Raw genomic sequence first — 27,061 nt, forward strand, 5'->3', positions numbered from 1 at the left:
TTTAGGTGAGTGTATAATTTGGTCCAGACCAAACTAAATCAAATTAACTGAGTTGCCATTCCTGAAAGCCTCATGAAAATGTTTCTTGTGTTTATTAGTTCTTGTGATGCACATGCGTGGTGTGGACCCGTTTAAGAATCTGTTTGTTTTTATTCACAAATACAGAGGTTTTATCTGCTCCACTGAATCAATAAAGGAGACATTACAAGTCAAGTCTCTCCAGAACACACACACTCTCGCAAACACTCTCCAATGCCATTAGTTATCTGTCAGCGAGTATCTTACGTATTCTCTCCCAGCCCTCACAAACACAATTCCCTCCACTTTAATTATATCAATAAAGATAACATATCAATTTAAACAAATGTTTGGGAGAGTGAGCCATGTGGAGAATTATCCATATAAATAGCCATTAAAAATGCATAACTGTCAATTATTGCTCTTGTAGTCGCAATTATGCAGTCTCTGTGACCTTGCATCGGTCTTTTCCATTAGGAAGACCTCTCTGAGAAATGAAGTGTCATGTTCCATACGGGGCTCGATCCCATCGGATAATGAAATAAAAGGAAGAGAGGAATAAACACGTCTCTAATGAATGCCCTGAGAACTTGGCTGGGAGGCTGAAAGAGAAGTTGTGCATGCTGGGAAAGAGGTCAGTACACCTGGACACGAGCTCATTTGATGCGCAATTCATGTTTGAAATGATCGTTTTAAAGGGCAAGACATTGATCTTGAAATGTTAAAGCCAAAATATCAAATAAATAAACTAAGGCTGTCAACTGATCCTTTCATTATTGTGGATTAAATACATTTTTACTGCATGATTATAATTATTTATTAATTAATATAATATTTAAATGTATTATATTTAATATTTTATTATAATACAGTGTTTTACTTTCTAATTATTTTATTTATATTTGCTGTAGCGCAAAAACCAAGAAGACGGCTTGCAGTTTGATCCTTTTTTCATGCTAAATATATGTTGGTCTTCAGGATGTCAATTTATCTTAATTTATCATTTAGTATTATTAATTATTATTATTAGTAATAAATTCTACTTGTTATGCTAATAATTGACAATGAATATAACACTGAATAACATTAAATGCATGCATTAAAATGACTATTATAATTTTGATTTATGTTTGCTGTTTCACAAATGATGCATGTATTTTTATTTTTTTAAGACGATGATGGCTTGCAGTTTGATTGTTTTTTTCATGATCATTTCATGCTGATCTTAGGATGTCATTTTATCTTAGTTTAATATATAATTTTAGTAATACATATTATTATTCTTGTTGTTCTTATTATCCTTATTATATTGCTACTAATAATTAATATCTAATACAAAAATGAACCACTAAATGCAAGTATAAAATCGACATCCCTAAAATATACAAAATTAGCATCAAAAAAGTAAAATACTGCAAGGTTTTTTTTCTACATTTATGTGATGTATCATTAGTGCAACAAATAAATAAATAAAATAAAATACAAAATTGGGGCACAGTGTGAAATGGAAGAACTCAGACTCTGTGCTGAACTCCATAGAAATAAAAACGGATTCCATTATCTCATCAACCGGAGGAACTAAAAGAACACCCCTTAAAGGGAAAAACACGGCATGTCTCATATCAGAATCATTTAATCTTTCACGTTATATGTTTGTTGCAACGATCACACATATACATTCAAATCGTTGAACAATCTAATCCCAAACTCTTCCAGATAACACTGTGGCTTCTTAATTATTTGATAAACTACGGTTGTTTTGGCAGGAATAATTACTAAAGCAGAGCATCACTGGACAACTACATGAATTTAATGCCTTGTTAGTAAATTATTACTCAAAAAATGTGTTCCTCGCTAACTCTTTCAGCCGCCATGGTACTTGGTAAGCACACCGCTGTTGTTTTGCAGACTCGAGGGTCTCGAGAGCGTCTGTAAACTCCTAACAGCCCTCGCAAACACACTCCCTTTACAACAGCAGTGAAGCGGTTGCACGTTTGACCCACGGCTGTGCCTCATTATCAAGAGCTCTCTCCGGATGAAGATATCACTCGCTCGACTTCAGCTTTTCCAAGGTCTTTATTGAGTGCATTTCAGTACAATAGTTCTCAGAAAGTTACAGTTTAAAACTCTGACATACTCATCACAAGAAACGAGTGTTAACTATACAGCCTCAGTGAGGTGAGGGGGGCTTTCCTTCGTTCGCTATCTACAAAACAGTGCGAGCTAGCATCCATGCCATGCTAGTAATATCAACAAACTCTCGAACCCTTTGATCTCTGGCTTTTAGTCTCGGTTGCCTAAAGTACTTCTCCAACACTTTAACATGAAAGTGTTGTTTGAAACGCGCAAAAGCAGAAAGTACGATACAAAACACGGGCTCGTTCCTACCGGCGGTGTCAGACGAAGCTTTTGTTTGTTCCAAACGTGCTTTTTGTTTGCGCTTGTGAAGTCTGAGCCGTGCTAGTGAACACATGAACCGCTCAGACTTCAGTTGGCACGGGAACAGCATCACCGCTGATCCGCTGCCAAACGCTCACAAGACTCCACAATGTGTCGACACTCCAGGCAAAGAGCGATAAAATTAGACTCAAATCATTTCCGTTCATCCCCTCACTCCCTGCTTGTTCCCTCAACCCTCCGAGAGGAGGAGGAAGAGGAGGATACCCTTGCAAGAGATGAAGATTATCCTCGATTGAGTTGTTGGACATGTGCAAAACGAGAGGTTAAAATAAGGAAAAGAGACACATTCACAATAGAAACAATAGTGTTCATGTACATATTCAAATATAAATCATATACTACATCTGCATGATGAAGCTTCAATCTGTCTATGCAGATGGTGAAGCGCTGCCATGTGTTTTACTCTATATAGTGATAGATGGATGGATACATTGACCAGGATGATTATTTGTTCGTTTTGCATGTACACATGACCGATTCACAGAAATAGCATTCCAAAATCTAAAGCTTTTCACTGGACAAAAGTTTGAGGCCTGTAAGATTTTTAAATCGTTTTAGTCTCTTATGCTAACCATGGGCCAGATTTACTAACAGCTTGCGCCAGCGTAAACCTCTTTTGGTGTTAAAATAGGCTAGTACTGTCAGGATTTACTAAAGACGCGCAGTGAAGAATTAGTGCTGAAAAGGTGTGTGAACACAGTTATTTTTGTGCCTGACCTTTGGATAGAATATGCATTTATAGGAGTTTCCCTTTCAGACACAAAATTTATTGGAGGAGAGTATTAAATTAAAAACCACGCAATGCGATTTACTAATGTTTGTGCTCGTCAAATTACTGTTTTTTTGCGCCATTATTTAGTGCCCCAAAAAAGCATGTCTTAAAGCAGGTGGTAATTTCCGCTGCTCTTGGTAGATAGCACTGTTCATTATGGAAATGATCTGGCTGCGTCTCTGTTCTTTAATGTGCGCATTGTTAGCAAATCACCCTGAGAATTTTCCTCTCAGCGCTTTTATAGAAATGCCTTTAGTAAATCTATCCCCAAGGCTGCGTTTATTTGATCAAAAATACAGTAAAGGAAAATTATATTGTGAACAATTCTTATAATTTAAAATTTAATATATTTTAAAATGTCATTTAGTCATGCGATGGCAAAGCTGAATTTTCAGCAGCCATTACTCAAGTTATGATCCTTCAGAAATTAATTTCCTTTCCTTTGAGATTCAAGAAATATTTATTATTCTTATCTTTGAAGACATTGCGCTGCTCAATATTTTTGTGTAAACATAATACTTTTACTTCCAAAAGATATATATATATATATATATATATATATATATATATATATATATATATATATATATATATATATATATATATATATATATATATATATTTACTGTCACTTTTGGTCATTTAAATGCATTCTTGCTGAATAACAGTATTCATTTCTTCAAAAATATACACACAGCGACTGCAAACTTTTGAACTGTTGTATATATTAGGGAGATGCCAATATCTATTTTTGTTTCCCATGTTTAATAAGCCTTTAAGTTATGATGAATAATATATATTATCAGTTAAAAAAAAAAAAAAAAAAAAAAAACATGCTACCCTGTTCTACATATTGGCATTTTCCATTTTCCAAAACCAATATTGGTCAACCACTGTTATACTGTAAGCCCTCTCTCAACAACAAACACCTGAAAGTCAACATGAAATGCCATTTACATTTGCAACCCATTGCACTTCAGTATGCAGTAATTATAAGTGAAACAGAATATGATGATGGGACTTTATTTTAACCACCATGATTGGACTGTGAAAAGAATAGAGAATAACTCGTGTGGTTGGAGGGGAGAAGTTGAAAGAATCATGTCGTTAGAAAGAAAATAGGGTGAATTTTTAATTTCATGCTGATTTAATACTCTAATCTCTAATGTCTGTCTATTCCTTTTTTCTTCATTCCCCATTTCTCATTTCTTTCTCAATCCTGCACTCTTTGCCGTCTCTCGCTCTTGTTTTCTCTTTCATTCTCTGACTCGCTCCAGCTCATTCATCACTCTCCTCAGTCTGTGAGCTGTACCTGCAGGTATCCCAGCATGCTCTGCCCTCTCTAGCGTATCCACGGCATTGAGAGCAAGTCAGCCATTTTTCAGCTGGGCCATACGGTAGGACGCGGGACAGCTTGGTTACGCCCCGCCGCGAACGAGCTGGACGCGGGCCATGGCGACGATACTTTGTGATTATTAATTGAGCTGCCCTTACGCAGAGGCAGAGGGGAAGACATCTTCATCTCACACTAACACTTTTATAGAGCCAGACATTTTCACTACTACCATCATAAGGAGGAACAGATTGACTTTCTACAATGAGGTGTGTGTGTGTGCGCACAAAAAGAATATGCCTTTTGGCAGAAGCTGTAAAAGTGTGTCATCCTTAACAAAGAGCCAATATGCTCTTTGGTTGCCATGGTGAAATTCATTGTAGCCATTAGTTGCAACACCTTGGGTATATCTGCGTGATGGATTGTGTGTGTGTTGCTCATAGAGAATAACCATAAACCATGAGTCTCATTAACTTACAGGCAATGTAGCAGCTTATTCATTACACACACATTCACATTAGGCGAATGAATGGTACAGCTGCTAACCTCTACAAACCGTTATGTTTCAAATCCTTCATTGGGGTCCTTTAATGTTAAAACTTATGAGATCCTGTGGAGATGCTTTTAGCCATTATGACCGCAAAAGCTAGAACATTTTAACAATTACTTTTATATTTATTCATTTACAACACTTTATTATCCAAAGCAACTTACAGATGAGGAATGCTGCAAGTGATTTTATCATAAAAGCCCACATATTAGCACACAAAGAATAGGTAAGCTCCCAATAATTCATATTTGTATTATTACTTTTAAGTTGGCTTTTGAGTATTTTAGGTCGCTTTAAGTAACTACGTTGTTTTTTTTGTTTTTTTTAAACATTTAAATTAACTTTTTATTATTTATTATTTTTCGCTTCTAGTTCATTTTTTTTATCTTACTATTTTATTTTATTTTATTTTTAATAAAATTATATTTTATTACTTTTAGGCACTTTTTAGCTACATTTTAGCTATGAATGGTACTATATAAATAAAATGTTAATATTTTTTGTAACACTTAAAGTTAACTTCATTAACAAGTTCATGCATATGAACAATCAGCTTTTTTTTTTTTTTTTTTTAACGGCATCTACTAATCTAGATTAATGTACTAAATACACTATGGTTCACTGTTAATTCATGTTGATTCGGTGTTTATATTCTTTTATACAACCTGAATGTTTTAGTAGTTTTAGAAATTAACATGAATCTAGATTAATAAATGTTTTAAAAAGTATTGTTAAATGTTAGGTCATACATATATAAAGCATTAATATAATATTGCTAACTTGGACCTTCTTGTATAGTGTTACCTTTAATAATAATAATAATAACTAAATATTAATATTATTATTTTATTATTTTGGTGCTTAAATATTATTAGTAAGTTACTGGTCACACGTCACAACAATAATAATAATAATAATAATAATTTTTATTATTATTATTATTATTATCATTATCAATCAGCTGATTCTATTTCTCCATGGCAACGAAAAAGGAACAGCCCAAAGCCATCAACAGACCGTGGGTGTGTGTTACCCAGTGCTTAACTGACTGCTTAAGTAGAATGTGCTCAGTGGGGTGGCGTTAGGCATCTGTTCATAAAGGGTCACACAGATGTTCAATCCAGACACACACACAAATAAATGGAGAGCTGATGACACGAAAGAACCGCATTTAGCAATGTCACCGAGAAGCATCTGGAGCCGAGAGAGTGTCTCGGCCTGATAAAAGTGGTGAAGGGTAGCAGTTTTGCAAGTCTCTTCGTTTCCTGTCTGCGACCTTTCTGTTGGTTTATCGTGTAAACACGTGCTTGGAAACAGATTAACGGTTTTAAAGACCCTGTAAGACCAACATTAGTACAGCTTATTAACAGTGGAACTACATTTAAGTGTACTAGCTAATTTAGGTGGTGACGACGCACCTTCCCAACGCTAGTCGACGCATTCAAACACTCTGACACGAAACTAACAAGAACAACTAGAAGTAGAAGAAGAAGAGGTGGAAGAAAGAAAAGCTGTACACGTAAGTGCTCATCAGCATGGAAACACCTACAATAAACACTGTTAAGTGGCCTGAATGCATAGCTCTTTTCACCTAAAGTATATATTTTTAACGCTAGTTTATACACAACTAACTGATATTTACACAACATCGACAGAGTCAGAGTTCATCCCAGATTGTTCTTGTGGCGTCGCACTAACATAAGCGAGTTTGTGTCCTGCAGAATCGGCGGTTCTTGTCCAAAGCGCAACATTGCCAAAAATGCAAGCGGAAGAAGAGGGTATTTACATACAGGTCCGTTACACTTCACCTTCAATATGAAGGTTTACTCTGAAGATATACTCGTATTTATTTAAAGATATACATAATTTACGCTCGTATGGCCTAGGGATGGGACGCAGGCATACAGGATGTCCTTTGGCAACGTCAGCCATATCGAGATCAACAGGTAGTGTAAGTGGGAAGCAGTGACGATTGAAGGTTTACAGTGGAAAAAAACGAGATAACCTTGTAGAAAATGATGCAAGACGTCTCGGAATCTGAGCAGTCACTGTGATTTCTGGATAAGCATCGTAAAGGTAATTAATGATGAGAAGAGGCCAAAAAGAGTCAGCTTCTTCAGTTTTCCCTGTAAATGTAGCCCGAGGAGACAAACGGCTGACGGGTTAACAGACGTTCTGTGAGTCCTGGCGGTCCTGTTCCGATCTGGTCTGTTAGATATGGGATATTGGTTCCTCTCCTGAAGCACGTTCTCAGATCAGGATGATAGTCTCTATTCTGGCGCGCTCCGATGGGATTGGGCACACCCGCTGGTAATTCTTCCGCAAGCTGCCCGGCCCGTCGTCTGGCGCCCCCTGTAGTCATGCCAGCACTGTGCCCGTCTGGCACTGAGACATCTGCAGGTGCATGGACTGAATGCTGTTGAGGATTTTCTTCTGATGGCCGGCTAGAGTCACACCTATCCTCAACAGGTCCCTGCGAACACATGGAAAGCACGTAACTACAGTTAATACTGGACACACATTCAAATGCAGTACACAACTGTGACAAATACTCCAAAGTAACACTAAATAGCTCTATAATGTTACAAATGTATAATGAGACAAAAGTCGTAGTTAATGGTTTGTTAATAGTGAGAACTGGACCTTAAAATAAAGTGTGACCATAATAATAATAATAAGGTTGATCACCTTGCTATTACACATCTGCCTGTTGTCAATGTCCGTCATTATAATCCATACTAACAAACATGGTTTATTTTTATTCTAACAGCAGTAAAACATAAAATCCACTAAAAGCATTTTTCCAGATGGTACAGGAAAACCTTCACTCCTTGAGCAACTCTCGACAAGCACTTCGTCCTGTTAGTAGAGTAACGGTCAGCACATCAAAAGGCCAAGTAAGATCAAGACATGGCTTAAACAGCAAGTGATTTTAGGTGACTGTTTCATTGCCTCCTTTAAATTACAAAGATAAAAGAGCAACTCTGAATAAACGCACAATTTACTCCGCTATCCTCTGAGAGGAGGCTATATTCTGAATGAGAACAACCTGTAATATCAATATACGAACATTCAAACAACACAGAGAGAGAGAGAGAAACAGTTCAGAGCCCCTACAGGTTTATAGATGTGAGAGCAAACAGCATTTAACTTCCTGTTTATGCGTGGGCTCATACTTATGTTGCTAATTAAGTGCATACCCTCTCTGTGAGCAGCGGCTGCATTAATCAGAGCGTCAGAGAAGCTACACCTCACAGTACGCTGCCCGCCACGAACAAAACACCAGGAGACGTGTTTTAAACATCATCAACAGTATATCCGCCTGTTCGCTCGAAAGTGACTCAAACAATGCACACATACCTTAGCGATTCATGCTAATCCTACTGTATGGTTTAGAAATCAATATTAAACAAGTTTGCTGAGATATCTGGCCACCCGGCATTCAGTGATCAATGACTGTCTGGAAATCTGAAACCAGCTTTAAATCACTCTTCACACAGACACAACAAACTAACTCACCAAGCATTAGACATCATCTGAAATAAACCAATAATATGACAGGACAGCTGAATAAGATGCATAATTGTTGTAAACATAACGATTTTTGAAATGGATGTTGTTAACAGTGTGATCTATGAAAGCCTGTTGCCAACTCAGTGTAAAAAATAAGCAGGAGACTTAGAGATGAAGTTTAACATAGGAAATAGAGTTGCAAATAAGAGGTCAAAAGTCAAAATTTTGGGAAATAAGGTTGTAGTTGGGTGGTTGCCTAGTTGTATGACCTGTTGATGGGGTTAGTTCAACTAATTTAGAATTAGTAGGCTAATCTTGGCTGATTAATGATTAAAGCCTAAGAAATCGAATAAATAGAACTTTAGAAATGGTTAGACCGGCCATTAGCTTGTTCACACTGGTTTAGGATGTTGACAAGTTGTAATACTAGATAACAGGGCCAATTTGACCATGTCGGTTAGAGCTGGTGGACCAAGCTGGTGATGAGCTTGCTAACCATATTTTAAAACACGTCCGAATGGTTGACCAGTTTAACTAGCTCAAGCCTGGTTTCAACAGTAGCGTAAAGCTTTAGTAACAATGATAAAAGCCTAACAAACAGAAGAACCTTAGAAACTGTGAGACTGATCATCAGCTGGTCCAAGGTGGTTTAGGTGGTTGACTAGATGATGGGGTCAAATTCACCATGGTTAGAGCTGGTGGACCATCTTGGCTAAGCTGATGAGGAGCTAGATATCCACATTTGAGAACACTTCAGAATGACCTTAAACTAGCCTGGTTTTTCCAACTTAGTTAGAAACAATGCTTTAGACAGTTCCAAGCTGGATTGGTTGGTTTATGAGTTGGACAACCAGCTTATTTAGAAACTTGATTGTAATTTATGTGGTTTATTAGTTGATTAGTCAGCTTTTGGGGCAAGTTTGAACTGATAGATCATGTTGGGTCAGCCTGGATAGAACCACATTCCAAAATGGCTTGGACTGGCTGACCAGCTTGACCATCTTATGCGAGTATGGTCTTTTTAAAGAACTTTGACAATAATGAAACCCCAATGATGAGAAGTTGTAGGAATTATTTAGAAAAATACACTTAAGAGTTCACACTCACTCTGAAGTCATCTGGGTGACCAGCTGTAGGGATGTGAAACCAGAGTTGAGGAAGTTGTCTCTGTACTGAGACATCTTGACGGCGGCCAGCCAGTCCTCTACAGAACTAAAGGTGGTGAAGTCTGGGATGGACCTGTCCAACAACGGCTGGGACGGACTGAAGGAAGAGAGAAAGAGAGAGTGAGATGCAGGGGGAAAGAGGAATTACATCACTCAAATTTGGGTGTCAAGGTTACTCTCTTTGTAGGGACCACCAAACTTGTTTTTCCCAGAAAGAAAACAGCTTCATAAGTGGACTAAAAAAAATGTCTAGTTTAATATGAAAACACGCTAAATGTTTAGGGTTTATGAATTTTTGAATATATTGTAAAATAGCATTTATTTCTGTGATGGCATAGCTGAATTTTCAGCATCATTAGTCAAGTCTTCAGTGCCACATGATCCTTCAGAAATCATTCTAATAAGCTGATTTGCTGCTCAAGAAACATTTCTTATTATTGTCAATGTTGAAAACAGTTATGCTGTTTAACATTGTTGTGTTAACCAAGATATATATTTTTTTGATGACTAGAAAGTTCAAAAGAACAACAGTAGAAATAAATATTTTGTAACAATGTAAAAGACCTTGATATCAAAATCTAAATTTATTTTAAAAAGACCCCAATTTTTAGCATAAATAAAGGTTTCCACCATAGTAAAAAAAAAAGTGTGTATAATGAGTTGGTTTGACTCACATAGTAGGTATACTGGCGACTGCTTTAAGGCTGGTGGGGTTGCGGATGAGTTTGTCGAGCGTATTGACGATATCCGTGAAGCGCGGCCGAGCGTTCCGATCTTTCTGCCAGCAGTCGAGCATCAGCTGGTGGAGAGCAGTGGGACAGTCCATGGGAGGTGGCAGCCTGTAATCCTGCTCTATAGCATTGATTACCTACGCACACAAAAACACAGATATTATTGTCATTAATTGCTTTGTTGTCATTTCTGGAGGTAAGTATCTGACTCTTAAACACTTTCTGGAGTCTTTTAGTGGAAAAAAGGTACAATGCTGTCAATGGGACTGTCCTCTAAGATACAAAATCTAAAACGTACATCTTTGTACCTTATTTACCACTAAATGGTACTTTAAAAATACATATTAGAACCTAAAATATACAAATTATCACCTTCTGAAAGGGTACCACACAAGTGACAGTGATGTACAAATTGTATGTATAAAAACACCAAATAAATCAGTCCTAAGTAATAAATGATTACTTACTAAATTACTCACTAAGAAATGGTCACTGAACAAATCAGCGAACAAATCTTTTGCATGAACAAATCTTTTAGTGAATAAATAAGTGGTCAAACCTAACTGAATCTTTTAGAGAATTTAAAAGATTTGAATCACTGAATCAAAACCCCCGTCAGCAGAGAAAACACATTGTGAGAAACTGGCTTTGAGTGCCTCAGCAATAAGAAATAATACTATTAAAAAAAAGATCCAAAAGCACACAATATTCTTTTATCACACATAAATTGCCACATATATCAGTTTTGTTGCATAGATATTGCAACATAACAAACAAACAACCCATGTACATCATTAATCTTTAAACGTGATCTGTTGTTCTACCCTCCTCAAACACTGGACTCTCTTCCCATATTCCTCTCTCTCTGATTCTCTCTGACACAAGGAAACATCAAATGAACAAACAAACCCACTGTAGCCTCTACATACCAATCTAGAGCTCTGCTTCGCACAAACATGAATCTAAATATTTGAGGATCAATACTCTCCACTCCCTCCATGCCAGCCATTTTTCTCCTAAACTGATTCCACAGGACCACGGTGAGATGTGGGCACTCAGTGCTGCAGATGGCTTGCTGTTTCATTACGCTGATATGATCTTTTTATGGTAATTTCAGACTGGATGATCATTAAAAACTGTAGAAGATCAGATAATGAAGTGTGTGATAGGCCGAAGAAACATTATCCAACTCCTCCACTACTTTACCTTTGGTGCTTCTTCTGTGTCAGAGAGTATAACATGGGAGCTCTGTTGTTTTGTTTTTGGTGCATGTCACAAGATGTTAAACATTTTGTTTACAGTCTGAGTCCTTCATAAGATGCTTTTCATGAATATTTAACTACAGAATTTTCAAATGCAACATATGAAATTAAGTCGGTCAAGCATGACAAACAACACCTCTTTTGAGCAATGGAGATAATCTTTGAAAAAAGAAAGTACGCACAGAGAATGTACAGAAAGTGGAAAGTAATTCATTTCCTTCATTTATTTTCTTTGATTTGAATCTACTGAATGCTCAAATCGTTTTTTACAGTTGTGACTTCGGCAGTCATTACAGTCACAAGTTCCTCAGGGTTCGTTCTGCATCTCTGATGTGTTAACTGGATGCTAAAAGGATTGGGGAATTTATGTTTTCATTGGCAGAATTTTCCAAAAATCCCCAAAGAGCCTAGAATGAGTCTGCTACAGTATTTTCACAAAAAAAAAGCTTTTGTCTGCTCTGAAACACAGATGCTGGGAGATTTGAATGCAGAAAGACTCTGAGGCAGGTACTGTAGATTTAGAGGGAAAGACGGTAAGACTCAAAGTAGTGAGCCTTAGACACCAATGAAGGGTGTTTGGTGCTTTATAATTAACCATACACTTTACATACATCGTGAATGCATTGCAAAGCTTTACACTCCCAGAAAAAAAAAAAGATACAAAAGCTGTCAAAGGGGTGGTACCCTTTCAAAAGTTACTGAAATGTACCATTATAGGTACTAATATGTATCTTTATAGTAAAAAATATGTACCCATTAAGGGTATATATGGTACAAATGTGTACCATTTGAAAAGTCCTCATGGAAAGCTTTTGCTCTTGTACAGGTTCACTTTTCATATATGTATAATTCCAGCATATTATCGAATAGTATTGTAGTTTTATTTTGTTCAGTTTACTCAGGGCAAGTGTGACTCAAAGCTAGTAATAGACAATACTCTGTTTCTTATAAAAAGGACTTACATCTTGGTTGCTCATGTCCCAATAGGGCCTCTCGCCAAAAGACATCACCTCCCACATGACGATACCGTAACTCCAGACGTCACTAGCAGAAGTGAACTTCCTGTACGCAATGGCTTCAGGCGAGGTCCATCTCACAGGAATCTTTCCACCCTGAGGAAACAAACAAAAACTGACAGTTCAGACTTGTGTGTTAGAAGTGATATGATTCTGTCATATGGATTGATTTTGGTCATAAGAACACATGTACACATAACCATTCAACAGCAAAATCTATCACTTTCACATGGATGGCTGGGAAGTATGCTGTTTGAACAAAACAAATAAGCAATGGGAACATATCGACTCACTGAGCTCTACATCCATCGCAACTATAAATATTTGCAAACAATGGGCTGCATTTGCATTTTTTTTTAATTCAGCACAACTGAATTCAATTATTTTTGCTTTGCAAAACACCATGAAAACCTCTTTCCAATTCTTTCAAGAGTGTATGTATGTGTGTGTGTGTTTGTGAGGAGGGCCTAGCCTTGTCCGTGGAGCGTATCTGTCTGTAATTGGTCTACCTGAGGCTGGATTTGTGTCTCACTGATTAAAATTGACAGCAGTTTGTTTTAAGATTCACCTCACACACACACACACACACACACACAATGACAATACACAAACAGAACTGGTTTGAGATCCACATGCTTTATGTTCCAGTCTAATGATGTCAATTAGTTCAGTCCTGCCTCTGACGTCAACCAGATGAAAACTAAAATGACAGGAAAAGCTGAGCAGGATATAGTCATTCTAGAAGCGCGCTTTAGAATTGGTGTGTTTAGGCTAAAAAGTGACAGTAATTAAAAAAAGTTTACATTTTCTAAAGAACATTACATTTTCTAAGTGGTGTTTACCCATGCAAAACTTCCAGTGCCATGATGTTAGGGTCTGTTTCCATGCAGTCAATGTGTCCTAAACTGTTTTCAGCAAGTTGCTATGTGGTTGCTACATGGTTGCTTATTGTACGCATTCCGGATTTTAGAAACGACTTTGTTCCACGTTTAGGGAATATTCCAGTACCCACCAGATTTATACTTTCTAAATGACAGTTTAATGAAACTTCTGAATAAAAAAATAAACATGAAATATTTCAGCGAGTTGCAGAAGAGGTAAATAAATAATAAAATACTGAATAGAGAGCTAAACTGCACAATATATCCATTTCAACCTGATTCAAATGACTGTGAATGATGTCACTGCTTGTGGGCGGGGCTTTTTAAATGAAAAACTGCTGCCGCTCAGTGTCCTTAGAAATCAAAAACATTTTAGTAAATATAAGGAGAACACCCTACAACAAGATTACAGAAATTACAGAATCTCAGACCTCTATCTCTGTCCATTTTATATTAAGTTTGGTGACAAAACAGTGGTCAGGGAAGGACAGATGCCTGCTGGGAGTTTGCGTCACTCTTACAATCGCTCTATTCCACCTCTTTGACCCTCAGTTCTCTCTTTAATCCCCTACATCCTTCCTGCTTTTTTCTTTATCCATCCATCTATCACTATATTTTTGCAACACATTGCATCTGCTGTTGGTCAATATGAGGCAGATGAAAGAGACGAAAGAGAAAGAAGGATCTTTAGGGTCTTTCTTGTTGGAGTTTTCTCATTTTGGTTTAAACAGAATTTTGAAATGAAATGCTTCAAAACAAGCCCACCATCCTTGTATATGAACTCAATATTCACTTTCAATATTCCTATAATAATTATGCAGCACCTCAGTCAGGATTATCAGTCAGAGATTTATAAAGACCAATGATCTTAAAAGGGTCACACCACCACATCAAAATTAGATTTTCTTTGCTCTTTTGATTTAAAAGAATTTGACGTAGTGCAAACAACAGTAAATACAAAGCAGAAATTCCAGCCCACCCAAGACCATATACTGAAGCTAAGCTGCAAAAATGGGTTATTCAGAAATCATCACGGTTTTAACATGCAATACATGCAAGGTGCCCTGCTTTGTTTAGAGATCTGTCAGGCACAAAACCAGGCATTTTTCAACAGCAAGCGCTATGACATCCAAAAGCACAATAACAAATGGCCTCTCATGTTTAGATATCATAGGTGGATTCAACAGTTTGCCCACCCTGATGAACATACTGTGAAGAACTACAGTACAAGGCAGTTAGCCAATCACAAAAGAGATCATTTGCAATGTCTTAAAGACACAGTAGCAAAAAATACCAACAAACACCAACTTTGGTGGCTAGACTAATTTCATAAATGGACTTCAGGGAAAATAAAATGCTTCAGAATATAAACGAAGAAATTATTTTTATCAAATGAAAAATATATAACAAAGGAAGGATTTGATGACCCTTTCTGCTTGGATTTTCTCCTGACCTTTGTGTTAGTGACCTGAAAGACTCAATTTCATCTTCATCGATTGTAATATAAGATGGAATGAACCTACATACAGCAGAGAGCAGTGTTATACAGGTCACCTTCACTGACTGCTATCTGTGACGAGAGGCCTGTCACCATAGAGACAGGGCACATAAACACTGACTTCAGGTTAGTGACAATTACTTTTACATCGAACCCATGTAGTGTGAACAAAACAGAACTGAAGTAGTAGTGGTTAATGCTAAAGTGGCACTGTCTTACACCTATAATAGACAGTTTGAAGTGTGGTTAAAAAATAAATAAAATTTTAAATAAAATAAAATAATAACAGCTGAATCATTGGAACATGAAACGTTTCATTCAGCATTTACAAAATAGACCCATATGTCTTTCTGACGCTCCACTGTTTGTCACTATTTCCAAGCTGCAGTCTGAAAGAACAATGAAGATCTGCCTCTCAGAACGGCACATGCTCACAGCAAACAACACTTGAACAACTGCAGAAGTTTAATGTCCCAAACACAAACAATCTGCATCGGAAATGTGCCAGCATGAGGCAAGACAGCAGTGGCATATATTTAGATCTGAAAAACTGCATATTAGAAAGACAGAAAGAGACAGGAATATCTCTGTCTGTCGATACTTTACATTACTTACAAGTAAAGAAACTTACAGACTGATGAAAAAAAAGATGTAATTTAATGTAATGTGAAAATATAGATGAGTAACATGATATAAGATTTCTCACAGTTTGATACCCATGCCACACTGATGTCAACAAACCAATAATGCTACAAAGTGAATACTAGATCACCTTGTCTAACTGCTTTTAAATTATAACTCATGGCCATTCGGTTTCTCTGTGGGCCTCACAGATCTAATTTGCTTATATCTCCTTCACTTACATTAATTTCAAATTCCAGTCCAATTTGTGCTACATTAACATCAGCAGGCAAATCAGACATCAGGGGCGGTGGTTCAGATAGCAGCAGGCTAACCGTGCGTCGCTAACCTTTCGCCCCCTCTTCCCGGTCTCGTACCGCCCTGCCACCACCCAGACGCCCGATAGGGACAGCGCAAATTAAACCAAGTCTTTATCATCCTTTCCTTCCAATTTCGCATCCAGGATTTTTAATATTAGATTATGACCTTGTCTTTCATAACCAGGTTAAGTATTCTTTTTTCTCTTTTTTCTTGACTCGAACGCTCTCTTTTCCTTTGAGAGTTCTTTGTGCGAAAATGAGGTTTGCAAGTCCGTCACATGGTGCTGCAGGTCAAAGGTCAGATAGCATGTTTAAATAATGACAGCTGAGGACGGCGGTGTGGTTAAGTGCTGCTCACTCTGCTTCTCTGTTTGATATCCGTAGTAATTTGCTAACCAATCTGCTCACATTTTACAAGAGAGGCAAGAGTCAAGGTTGCATAAACCTATGAAATTGAGACTGAATTGACAGTTTAAATTCACTAAAATAAACCATGACAAATGTTGCAGTCCAAATGACATAAAAGGCAGACAACACTATTACTATTGCTCATACCTATTAAAAAAATCATATAAACATACTTTTAAGGTTAACATATATAACCTGACCTCCCATCTTGTACTATAGACATAAAGATTACCAAAGGGGAAAAAAGGAGGAGAGGTGTGCAATTTCTGTTCCAAGTGTTCCAAAGTGCATGGAATTTGAAAACAAAAAACAAAAAAGAAAACGTTTTGGGCAAAAATGATTCCTTTTCTTCAGAAAAATATAAAATCTAGTTTTACTCCATAAATGCTTGGCATCAATTAAAGCATGCATCACCCTTCATTCAGAATGAAGCTGGCTCTGTGATACTGACCTTGAGAATTTTCAGCTAAATGCTGTTGTGAGATCAGGAAAGATTAAGCGTAAAAAGAGCACACATGTTCAGGACTGCCACACACGCACACACACATACAGATGGGGAATGTAATAACTGATGGGCTTATACTGGCATAGCCACCTGTGACACTTCACATTTATCAGACTACATCAAACACACACACAGAAGATGCATTTCTCCTCATTTGTCCTTCCTAAGATGTAATTTAGCAGGGGAAGAAACTGTACATGTAATAAATCTGATAGTGGTGAGGTCATGCATTCTCTTTTCCACTGGCTGTAGCCTCATAATGTTTACCCATGAAGGTCTGTAACAACAAAACTATTTGAAAGGCATATTCAAAGTTTTATTTGAGACCTTTAGTAGCAAATATACAGGATATCACTGAGTGCGCCTGAATATTTCACATTGTTCTCAGAAATTAGAAGCTTATATCTCAAATTAATTTTGTTTAACAGTATTCATATGTTGATTAAATTTGACATTTAAATTTCATAACTTTAAAGGGAAAATGTACCCCAAAATGAAAATCTGTCATTAATTACTCACCCTTATGTCGCTCCAAACTCATAAGACCTTCGTTCCTCTTTGAAACACAAATTAAGATCGTTTGGATGAAATCCAAGAACTTTCTGACCCTCCATAGACAGCAAGGGAACTACTATGGTCAAAGCAAAGAAATCTAGTAAGGACATCATTAAAATAGTCCATGTGACATCAGTGGTTCAACTGTAATTTTATGAAGCTAAGATAATATTTTTTGTGTGCAAAGAAAACAAAAATATTAACTTTATTCAACGTTTTCTTCTTTTCCGGGTCAGTCAGCCACCATTCAAGAGAGTACCATTGTGCAAGGATGTGCATTCCTCTGCTTGTCCTTACAATTCCTTACTATGTTTCTGTGCCTTGATTGTGGTAGTCGAGTTGCTGTCTATGCAGGGTCAGAAATCTCTCAGATTTCCTTACAAATTTCTTCATTTGTGTACCGAAGATGAACGAAGGTCTTACATGTTTGGAACGAAATTAGGGTGAGTAATTAATGACAGTATTTTTATTTTTTCTGTGAACTATCCCTTTAAGAATTCTTAATTTTTATCACTCCGTGTATTCCTTTGCTTGAGCTACATGATCCTTGTATTTTTTTTATTGCCAACATTGATCCAACAAAACTGCATGATGGTCAGATGGATTCTTCATGTCTCAGGCTAGTTCACACTGCCCTAACAAACCAAGCTGGGCAATGTGAACTAGTTTAACTGACAGTTCTTGGCCAGAATAAGCCGTAATTTGAGCCAGTCTTGATGCTGACAGGCAAAAGTCTGGCTGAACTAGACAATACAATTGCAGAAGATGCTACAGGACATCAGACTTCAACACCTGGAACTGAGAAGACAAGTAAGGGTAAACAGAGGAAAGAGAGAATGAATATGTCACATTCCACACTCCAGCACGCCAAATCACAAACCTTGGATGGGAGAGGAAGAGGAAGAGGGAAACAGAAAGTGACAGAGAGGAGGGTGGCAGGGTGAGGGGGTGTCACACATTCAGATCCCACCTCAGTGTAAATAGTTTTATTTTCCATTTGCAGCACACAGCCACTGCACTTGTCATCTGACAGCGAGAGGGAAATCTGTGTTCATGCTGGGAAAGTGAGGGACATTTCTTTATTTCTTCCCTTTCAATTTCACTCCCTTCTCTGTATCATCTCCTCCAAGCCCAAGAACCCTCCAGTTTCGGGTGAGAAACTCTCTGGGTAGAGTTTGTGTGTGTTTTAGTACAAGACTGTTTTCTTCAAGTTAGACACAGAACACAAATAAGCTGAAAACAAATTTAAAAAGCAAAATGTTGGAGTGACAGACAGACGGACGGGCAGACGTACTTGCAAATGTCTCGTCCTCAGAGTCAAGATCGTAATCTGGCTGTACTGCGTGTCCAGACTGAATGACTGAATGTGACTGAGCTGTTTGGATATTCAATTATTATGCATCCATGGACCGACAGACAGGCAGACGGAAGGATAGATAGACAGACAGACAGACAGATGGAAGGATAGACAGACAGACAGACAGACAGACAGACAGACAGACAGACAGACAGACAGACAGACAGATAGATAGATAGATAGATAGATAGATAGATAGATAGATAGATAGATAGATAGATAGATAGATAGATAGATAGATAGGACTAGTAAACCTAGGTTATCAAAAGCTGACAAGTGAACAAAAACGGCAAAAACCCGGGGGGTAATTAAATCAAGACAGAAAAGTCACATCAGTGTCACACCCCTGTTCACACATTTGCCGCATATTCCTGTCAATCAACAGTCACCGCAGGACATCCTGTTTGCGAATGATGGCTGCCTTTAGGGCTTAATGAGCTTTCACACGTTTTAAGAGAGACAAAATGTTAGCTAAATATTCCCTGTCTGTCATCTCATCTCCTTATCATCCGCCTCACATCTCTGCTCACCAGCTCTGAGTAACCACCCGAGTGTAAAAGATGAAATTGTTTGCTTACAATGCATGGGCCATTTCTATGAGAAGTCTGAAGTGAATTTAAAACGCGTTCAATAAAGGATGTGACCCAGGGCTGTTTCTCTCCAATGCGGAGGAAACGGTTGACCCTGCTAAAAGTGCGACTGTCAATGCGACCAGCGCCTCGGAAACCAGCCTGAATACAGAAATCATAACAAGGTCAGATAAGACGGAACAAGACAATGAATTATCAGTAAACCCAGATAATTATGAACGCGGTGAATCCGCGGCACCAAAAATATCACAGCGCTTTGAACAGAGAGCCTTTAAGGAGGCAGGAGAAAATGGTATTTCATATTAATATTAAAGATCTGCAGCACAGGAGGGCTAATGATGCCCTGGATGCCTATTAATGATACATAATAGAGATTTCTGGAAGTCTGAGCACTCCATTTGGGAGCCAGACTATTGGAAGTCCAGTCACTTGGCTGTGTTCAATCACATACAGAATTTAAATACTGTTTCTCCAGGAAATGGTCATGTCCTGTCAGGGAGGGTTTCTTTCTGGAGACATTTTGGGGAATAAAAGACAAAGAAGACAAGAATGAGAAAATAAAACCAAAGCTTGAGGAAACGAGGGGCAATTACAAATGCTCAATGCCTGCCTTTTCAATTAACTCAAGCAACAGTGCAAAACATGACACCTATTGGCTCCTGTTAAAATGAGTTGGTGAGTCTGACGTGCCTGGGCAAAGTCTTACCAGTGAGCTGGTGTAGGTGGGGTCAGAGGTGTCTTCCTGCAGATAACGGGACAGGCCGAAGTCCGACACTTTGCACACGAGGTTGCTGTTAACCAGGATGTTGCGGGCGGCCAGGTCTCGGTGGACGTAATTCATCTCCGACAGGTACTTCATGCCAGCGGCAATTCCCCTCAGCATCCCCACCAACTGGATCACTGTGAACTGCCCATCGTTTTGCTGCCACAAAAAACACAAATATCACATGACGTTCATCAGTATGTCGAACTTCAACCAAAGGAGCTCCTGGTGTTTAGCTGTAAACACATTTTTGGTTATACAGTATCTGGTTAATAATACAATCATCTATTTCCACTTAACTCTATTTCAAAAACATTAACATGATTTGTCAAAGCAGGACATGCTCTAAGATACATGATTGACAGATTTTACAGTTTTTCGCATTTGCTTTGGCACATTTTTCAAAACAGTTTTAACATTCTCTAAACTGTGAGTGCAAATGTCACAACTGTTTGCTGGAACTTCAGAACTTTATTGCATGTCTGCAAAATGTAGTTACTCACCCAAAACATTTTATTCATGCTTCAAAACCTAGTTATCATGTCAGTAATTTGGCCAAGGCCACCAAAATATAAAGTATTTTTGTCATCGTGTGAGCCACACTGGTCAAAATGTTTAGTTGTTTTTTTCACCATGAAAGTCAACCATGGAAATTAAGGTTTTATAAAAACAAATCTGATATTTGTTGAGAAGAGTCAATAGTACATGGCAAAAAAAATTATATACGATATTATAGATATACGATAACGATAGAATGATAGAATGCCAGATAGATTTATAGAACAATAAATAGAATGATAGAACGACTGAAAGATAGATAGATTAGATAGATAGATAGATAGATAGATAGATAGATAGATAGATAGATAGATAGATAGATAGATAGATAGATAGATAGATAGATAGATAGATAGATAGATAGATAGAAAGAAAGAAAGAAAGAAAGAAAGAAAGAAAGAAAGAAAGAAAGAAAGAAAGAAAGCAGGCAGTTTACACCAACATTCACACCAGTCAAAGCAATCATAATCTGACATCCCACAGACTCACATCTACATTAGAAACTCTAGTCTGAAATGGTCCTGCTTTGTCTCCACTGTACGCTTGATTCAGCTGCAGTCGACTGTCTTTGCAATTAGCGTTAAATCAAACAGCTGCATGTTGCTCTGAGACATGAATGTGCTTTAATCTTTTAGAAACTAATTAATTAATAAAATGATTGTTTCATACAGAGGCAGACCCTTCAATAATTTAAGATAAACAGCAGCACGGATTAAATATCTTGTGCATGACTATAAAAGAGACATTGATTTTCCTTTTCGTGCAGCATTTGTGTTTAACGCTCTTCATCAGTAGCTGTCTGAAATGTGTTTACAGCACACAGTGGGAACCCTTACAGTTCCTTCGAAAATTCTGTACATAGCCGCCATGTTGCACAAGTGAAAGCTTTGAACTGAACGCACGATAACAAACAGGGGTGGGGGAGTGGATCGATGGCGACGCTACTCGGATGTGGTGGATTTCTAAGCCAACTTCAAAGAGCCCCTTTATTGCGGCACCATATCAAAGCTAGGGAGAACCAATCCATGAGATTGAAAAAAATGGACTGAACATCGATTGAGGAGCGTATTTCTCCACACCAGAGGGAAAGAATGAAACAGACAGAGAGAGAGACAGAGGGTGCTTGCTTTGGATGTTGCACTTACCCTAAGGAAAGAATCGAGCGCTCCGTTCTCCATGAACTCTGTGACGATCATGACCGGTCGGCTCTTGGTGACCACACCCTCCAGGCGGATGATGTTGGGGTGGTCAAACTGCCCCATGATTGATGCCTCGGACAGGAAGTCACGTCTCTGCTTCTCAGAATAGCCTGCTTTCAGTGTTTTGATGGCAACGTAGATCTCTCGTTTTCCAGGCAGTTTCAGTCGACCTTTATACACCTCCCCGAACTCTCCTGAGGCACACAAAGAAGAGGAATGAGTTAAAGAGCCATAAAACCGTCAAAAAACAATGACACTTCTACTGCTGAACAACAGCTACAGTACAGAAGGAAGTTCTGAACCGTCTTATTAATGGGTGACGTTTTTAGAATATCTGAGATTTCCTGAATTTTGGCTAGATTAAATGTGGTTATAGAATGGCAGTGGTGAAGGAAGCAAGCTCAAAACCAAAAGATAGCAGATTTGAATTTCACAATTTGATGGATACGAATGTCTACGACCCGTTTAGAGGTGAGAATCAAGAAATAAGAGAAGATTAGATTCCCAAGAGTCAATTAAAGGAAGCCAGATTTTTAAGAACTTAGATTTTTTGGATGAAAGTGACTGCTAATTTGCAAAAAAAAAAAATAAATAAATAAATAAAAAAGAGCAAAGCAAAGCAAAGCAAAAAAATAAAATAAATAAAAATAAAAAAGGAATTTGCCAGTCCAAGTTTATTCTGATGTTACATAACATTTAGCAACTATAAAAGCCCTAAAAGTCCCAAAGTATGAATGCAAAGTTTTCAGATATCAAACTGTGAGTATTAAAGATTATAAATTGCATATTAAAGCTGGTGTGTTCAACTTTTCCAATGTAATTTATACTGTTTACAGTGTTCAAACAGCAAGTAATTCAATTGTAGGCTGATTTTTCCAAAACATTGTGACAATCACAATGCCAACTTTCTAACCATGGTTCAATCAATTGCATTAACTTGGGTCTGGACTACAATTATCCCTAGAGTATTTTATATTAATAATAGTAATAAAAGTTCAGATGTGGTAGCTTAACCGTGAAGGATCTGGGCTATATACACAAAACTGCAGATGAAGTAAAGTGGATATATTTCAGGAACACGTCACTGGGGTCAGTCTGACCTTCAGTAAATCACCAACCCCAGGCTGCACGAGACTCTTTCTACAATAACCTCACTATATAATCAAAACCAAGCTTGATTATATTTGTGTGGCCCCAGAAGTGTTCTAAAATCAATAAAGCTTGAGATAAAATGGGCAAAAATAGTAAAGGATAGAAATTAGAGAAACTTTGTCAACTTTGACTTGAGTTTTACTGCTAAAAGGTTGAGAGTATTTGTTGTGATCTGTGTGAAATCCATATGAGGTGCATCAGTGGATTAGCTTGAGCTGTCTGAAGCAGACCAGACTGTGAGTCATAACGCGTCTCCACCGCGACTTGCCAAGAATACGAGGAGAAGGGCACAGACCCTCAGGATGCTGCATTGTGTCCTGCTTGTGTTTGTGAGGAAATGTAGATGTACTGAGGGCATATTAAAGTTCAGAAAGGTATATGTGCTTCAAATCTGTCTGAGAGAGATGGCTGTGTAACAGTTGTGGTTTGTGGTCTGTTTATGCGGTTTATTTTCAAGCTTTTGCCCATAAAGTTTTAAACCAGCAATAAACAAGCAACACACCTGCCCCGATAACTTCTTCAATCTTGACAGTGGAGACGTCTATTTCCTTGGCGAATTCTCTGACGGCTTCATTAGGATCTTCATAGGTGAATGGGTCGATGTAGATCTTCATCCCTGGAGAGCCTGGCAGGGTCGGGCAGCCCATGGGAGTGTGACAGTTGGACAGATCTGGCCTCAAAGTGAGTTCTAGAACACAACCGAATTCCACAAATCACTGAAAACCCTCTTTTGCATGGCGTTATTAACACTTTTCATTTCAATGCACATTATGGTAAATCTATTTTATAGTCAAGTCTAAGCACGTTATTATAAACCATTTTAGTTGTAATGCATTTATCGAAGCAGTAAATAAACAAATCCAATATGAGTGGTTAAACAAGAGGCAATCTAAAACAGAATGGATTTATCTGAAATATGAAAATGATTACTGCTGCACCCATCGCCTGATGCTGATGACATCAATATTTTCTCATAAAACACTGAAATAAATAGGGTTGTGAATTAATTTAAATAAAAATACAGAGGTCAAATGATTTTCATGACATTCAGTTCTGTTAATGGTTCTGCATCTGGAATATTGTACTAAAACAACAATAAACTGTAAGCTTGAAAAGCATGCATAAGTGAAGCACTCAAAGTAGTCCACACAAATAATTTTGCACTATTGTTTGATGCATATCGAAGCTTGGAAATTTCAGTACACTTTCATTTTAATTATATGGAAAAACATTATCCAAACGTTTCCTATTGTTTTTGATGGAAAAAAGAAAGTCATAGAACTAATAAAGTCAAAAAGGCATTTTGATATAGTGACAGAATAATCAAGTTAATTTCAAGTCCAGAGCACTGTTTTCTATATGCACTAAATAAATAAAAAATAACAACAACAAAAAACACTTAACACACTTAAAAATGCATTGTATGTGTGTGTATGTATTTATAAATGAACATTGTGTTAGAACATTTTTAAATAATTAATTGTACACTGTACTACTTTGTATTATAATAATGTAATATTTTGTATTATTTGTTTATTATAGGAATGTACTGTAAGTATTTTTGTAATTGAGACACAGGCAAGAGAATCGCTAAAGTCTGCTTCAGAAGAGGTGAGCGCTGACTCGGACACGGGAGGGTGGAGAGACCGGGATATGTCCCCCAGCGTGACAGGAAGACCAAGAGACATTCAAGACTTCTGTCACAATAATAACCCATCCAGCACTCGCATTACTGACAGCCTTATACTTCAGAAAACAGTGTTATATGAACCAAAATTCACCCAATTTAGCATTTTTAAGATTTTTAAGTGTGATTCAATGCATATATAAAAAAAGCTGGTTTTCATCAAAATATAATAACTTTTATGACTGCTGAAATTACTTTTCTGCTTTTCTTTTGTTGCCATGTACACTGGAAAAATAATATTAATAAATAAAATAACCATCAAATCTCAGATACTGTAAAATCAAGCCCCATCCTACATTATTTTTTGCCTAATATGTGTCTCATGTTGACTTTAATGGGTCATATTTAGAGAGTTGTTAGAAATCAAATGCTTTATTTTATATGTTATGCTATGTTATTTTATTTTATATATTATTTTATTTTAATAAACAAGCTTGATCCATTATGAAAACATGGGTAAAGTGTATCATTGCAATAATATGTATTTATTTATTTAGAATATTTATAGTACAGCATATAAATCTATCAATTCATCCAACAAAATAGCTTATTTGATTTTTGTTTTCATTTTATTTTGTTTAAGTTTGATCCACTATGAAAACATGGGTAAAGTAAAATTATCATTGAAATAATTTATATATATATTTAATAATTTATAATATCATCCATTCATCCAGCAAAATGACTTTTTTTATTTTAAATAAATTATTATTAAAATTAAATTATCACTAAAATTACTGATATGTATTTATTAATTTAGAATAGTTATTGCATATCTGTCTATTTAGCTTGATCCACTACGAGCAGATAAAATAAAAATCAAAAACAATAAAATTAAATAAATAATTAAAAAAATGTTTACAAAAAATATAGATAATACTATATATTGTAATATTAAAAATAATAATATATTTGGATTTCTGACATCAGAAATGCAAAACCATTAACATATCAAATCACATTTGAATGTCAACAATGGCTAATCAGTGACCAGAAACCAGTGGAAGAAGCATAAAAGATGCAATTCTATTCCGTGTGTGTAGCACCTACAGCTCTGCAGATCCTTCAAAAGGATCATGGCATTATAAATGAAGGGCTGAAGTTTATTTTTAACAAGGTCCCTAGTCATTTCAAAGCTTTACTAACATTTAAAGTGGACACCAGGGGGAAAAAATGATAAAAGAAATCTGTGATATAAAACCTTTAACCTGAAAAAAAAAAGCCATACAGGTTTGTTTAATTATTCATTTCAAACACACAAGCCCAAACCTACAGAGTGCTTTAATTTTAGAAACGCGGCTTTCCTCATCAATAACTGAAATGGCAAACAGTTTATCTGCCCTTGTCCTCTAGAGCAATGCATCGTAACAGCTCCACTCATTTCTTATGGCTGAGAAAGGGAAATCAAAATATATATGTTAATATTTCATAGCCACTTGATCCATGCGTGCCTGGAACACCAACTGCTCTGCCACTGCACTGAATCCCTGTCCCGCAGGAGAGAGAACTCAGAGAAAGACCAGAATGCAACACTTCCACCCAGGACAGCAGGACACTGAGTGAGGGAGTCTGGAGTAGTGATGGGTCGTTCTTGAACGATTCGTTCATTTTGAACGAATCTTTAATGTGACTCGAGAAGAACGAGTCGTCTCGGGGAGTGATTCGTTCAGTCGCGCATGCGCATTGCACAGCATTCTCGGGTTTGAGTCGTTCGTTCATCACGTGACAGCCCCATACACTTAACCAATGCAGCCTGAGCCGGAAAGAGAATTGATTAGTTCTTGATCGAGTCTCGGGTTTGAGTCGTTCGTTCATCACGTGACAGCCCCATACGCTTAACCAATGCAGCCTGAGCCGGAAAGAGAATTGATTAGTTCTTGATCGAGTCTCGGGTTTGAGTCGTTCGTTCATCACGTGACAGCCCCATACGCTTAACCAATGCAGCCTGAGCCGGAAAGAGAATTGATTAGTTCTTGATCGAGTCTCGGGTTTGAGTCGTTCGTTCATCACGTGACAGCCCCATACGCTTAACCAATGCAGCCTGAGCCGGAAAGAGAATTGATTAGTTCTTCTATATCGAGTCTCGGGTTTGAGTCGTTCGTTCATCACGTGACAGCCCCATACGCTTAACCAATGCAGCCTGAGC

The 27,061-nt window shown here is 37.3% G+C and overlaps 1 protein-coding gene across 1 annotated transcript in view; it reads right to left on the bottom strand.

Moving 5' to 3' along the window:
* Window positions 1-7,491: 7,491 nt before the first annotated feature.
* The window catches only part of ephb1 (EPH receptor B1), a gene marked incomplete at its 3' end in the record, with an annotated part of 243,532 nt that continues 223,962 nt past the window's right edge, over window positions 7,492-27,061 (bottom strand). The window contains exons 10-16 of the mRNA XM_079434618.1: window positions 23,731-23,916; window positions 22,023-22,270; window positions 20,263-20,478; window positions 12,768-12,917; window positions 10,487-10,680; window positions 9,754-9,909; window positions 7,492-7,606 (exon numbers count right to left, since the gene is read on the bottom strand). Of these exons, the coding sequence (XP_079290744.1) occupies window positions 7,492-7,606; window positions 9,754-9,909; window positions 10,487-10,680; window positions 12,768-12,917; window positions 20,263-20,478; window positions 22,023-22,270; window positions 23,731-23,916 (1,265 nt within the window). The remainder of the gene's footprint in view (window positions 7,607-9,753; window positions 9,910-10,486; window positions 10,681-12,767; window positions 12,918-20,262; window positions 20,479-22,022; window positions 22,271-23,730; window positions 23,917-27,061) is intronic.

The sequence above is a fragment of the Barbus barbus genome, assembly GCF_936440315.1.
Source record: "Barbus barbus genome assembly, chromosome: 15".
NCBI lineage: Eukaryota > Metazoa > Chordata > Actinopteri > Cypriniformes > Cyprinidae > Barbus > Barbus barbus.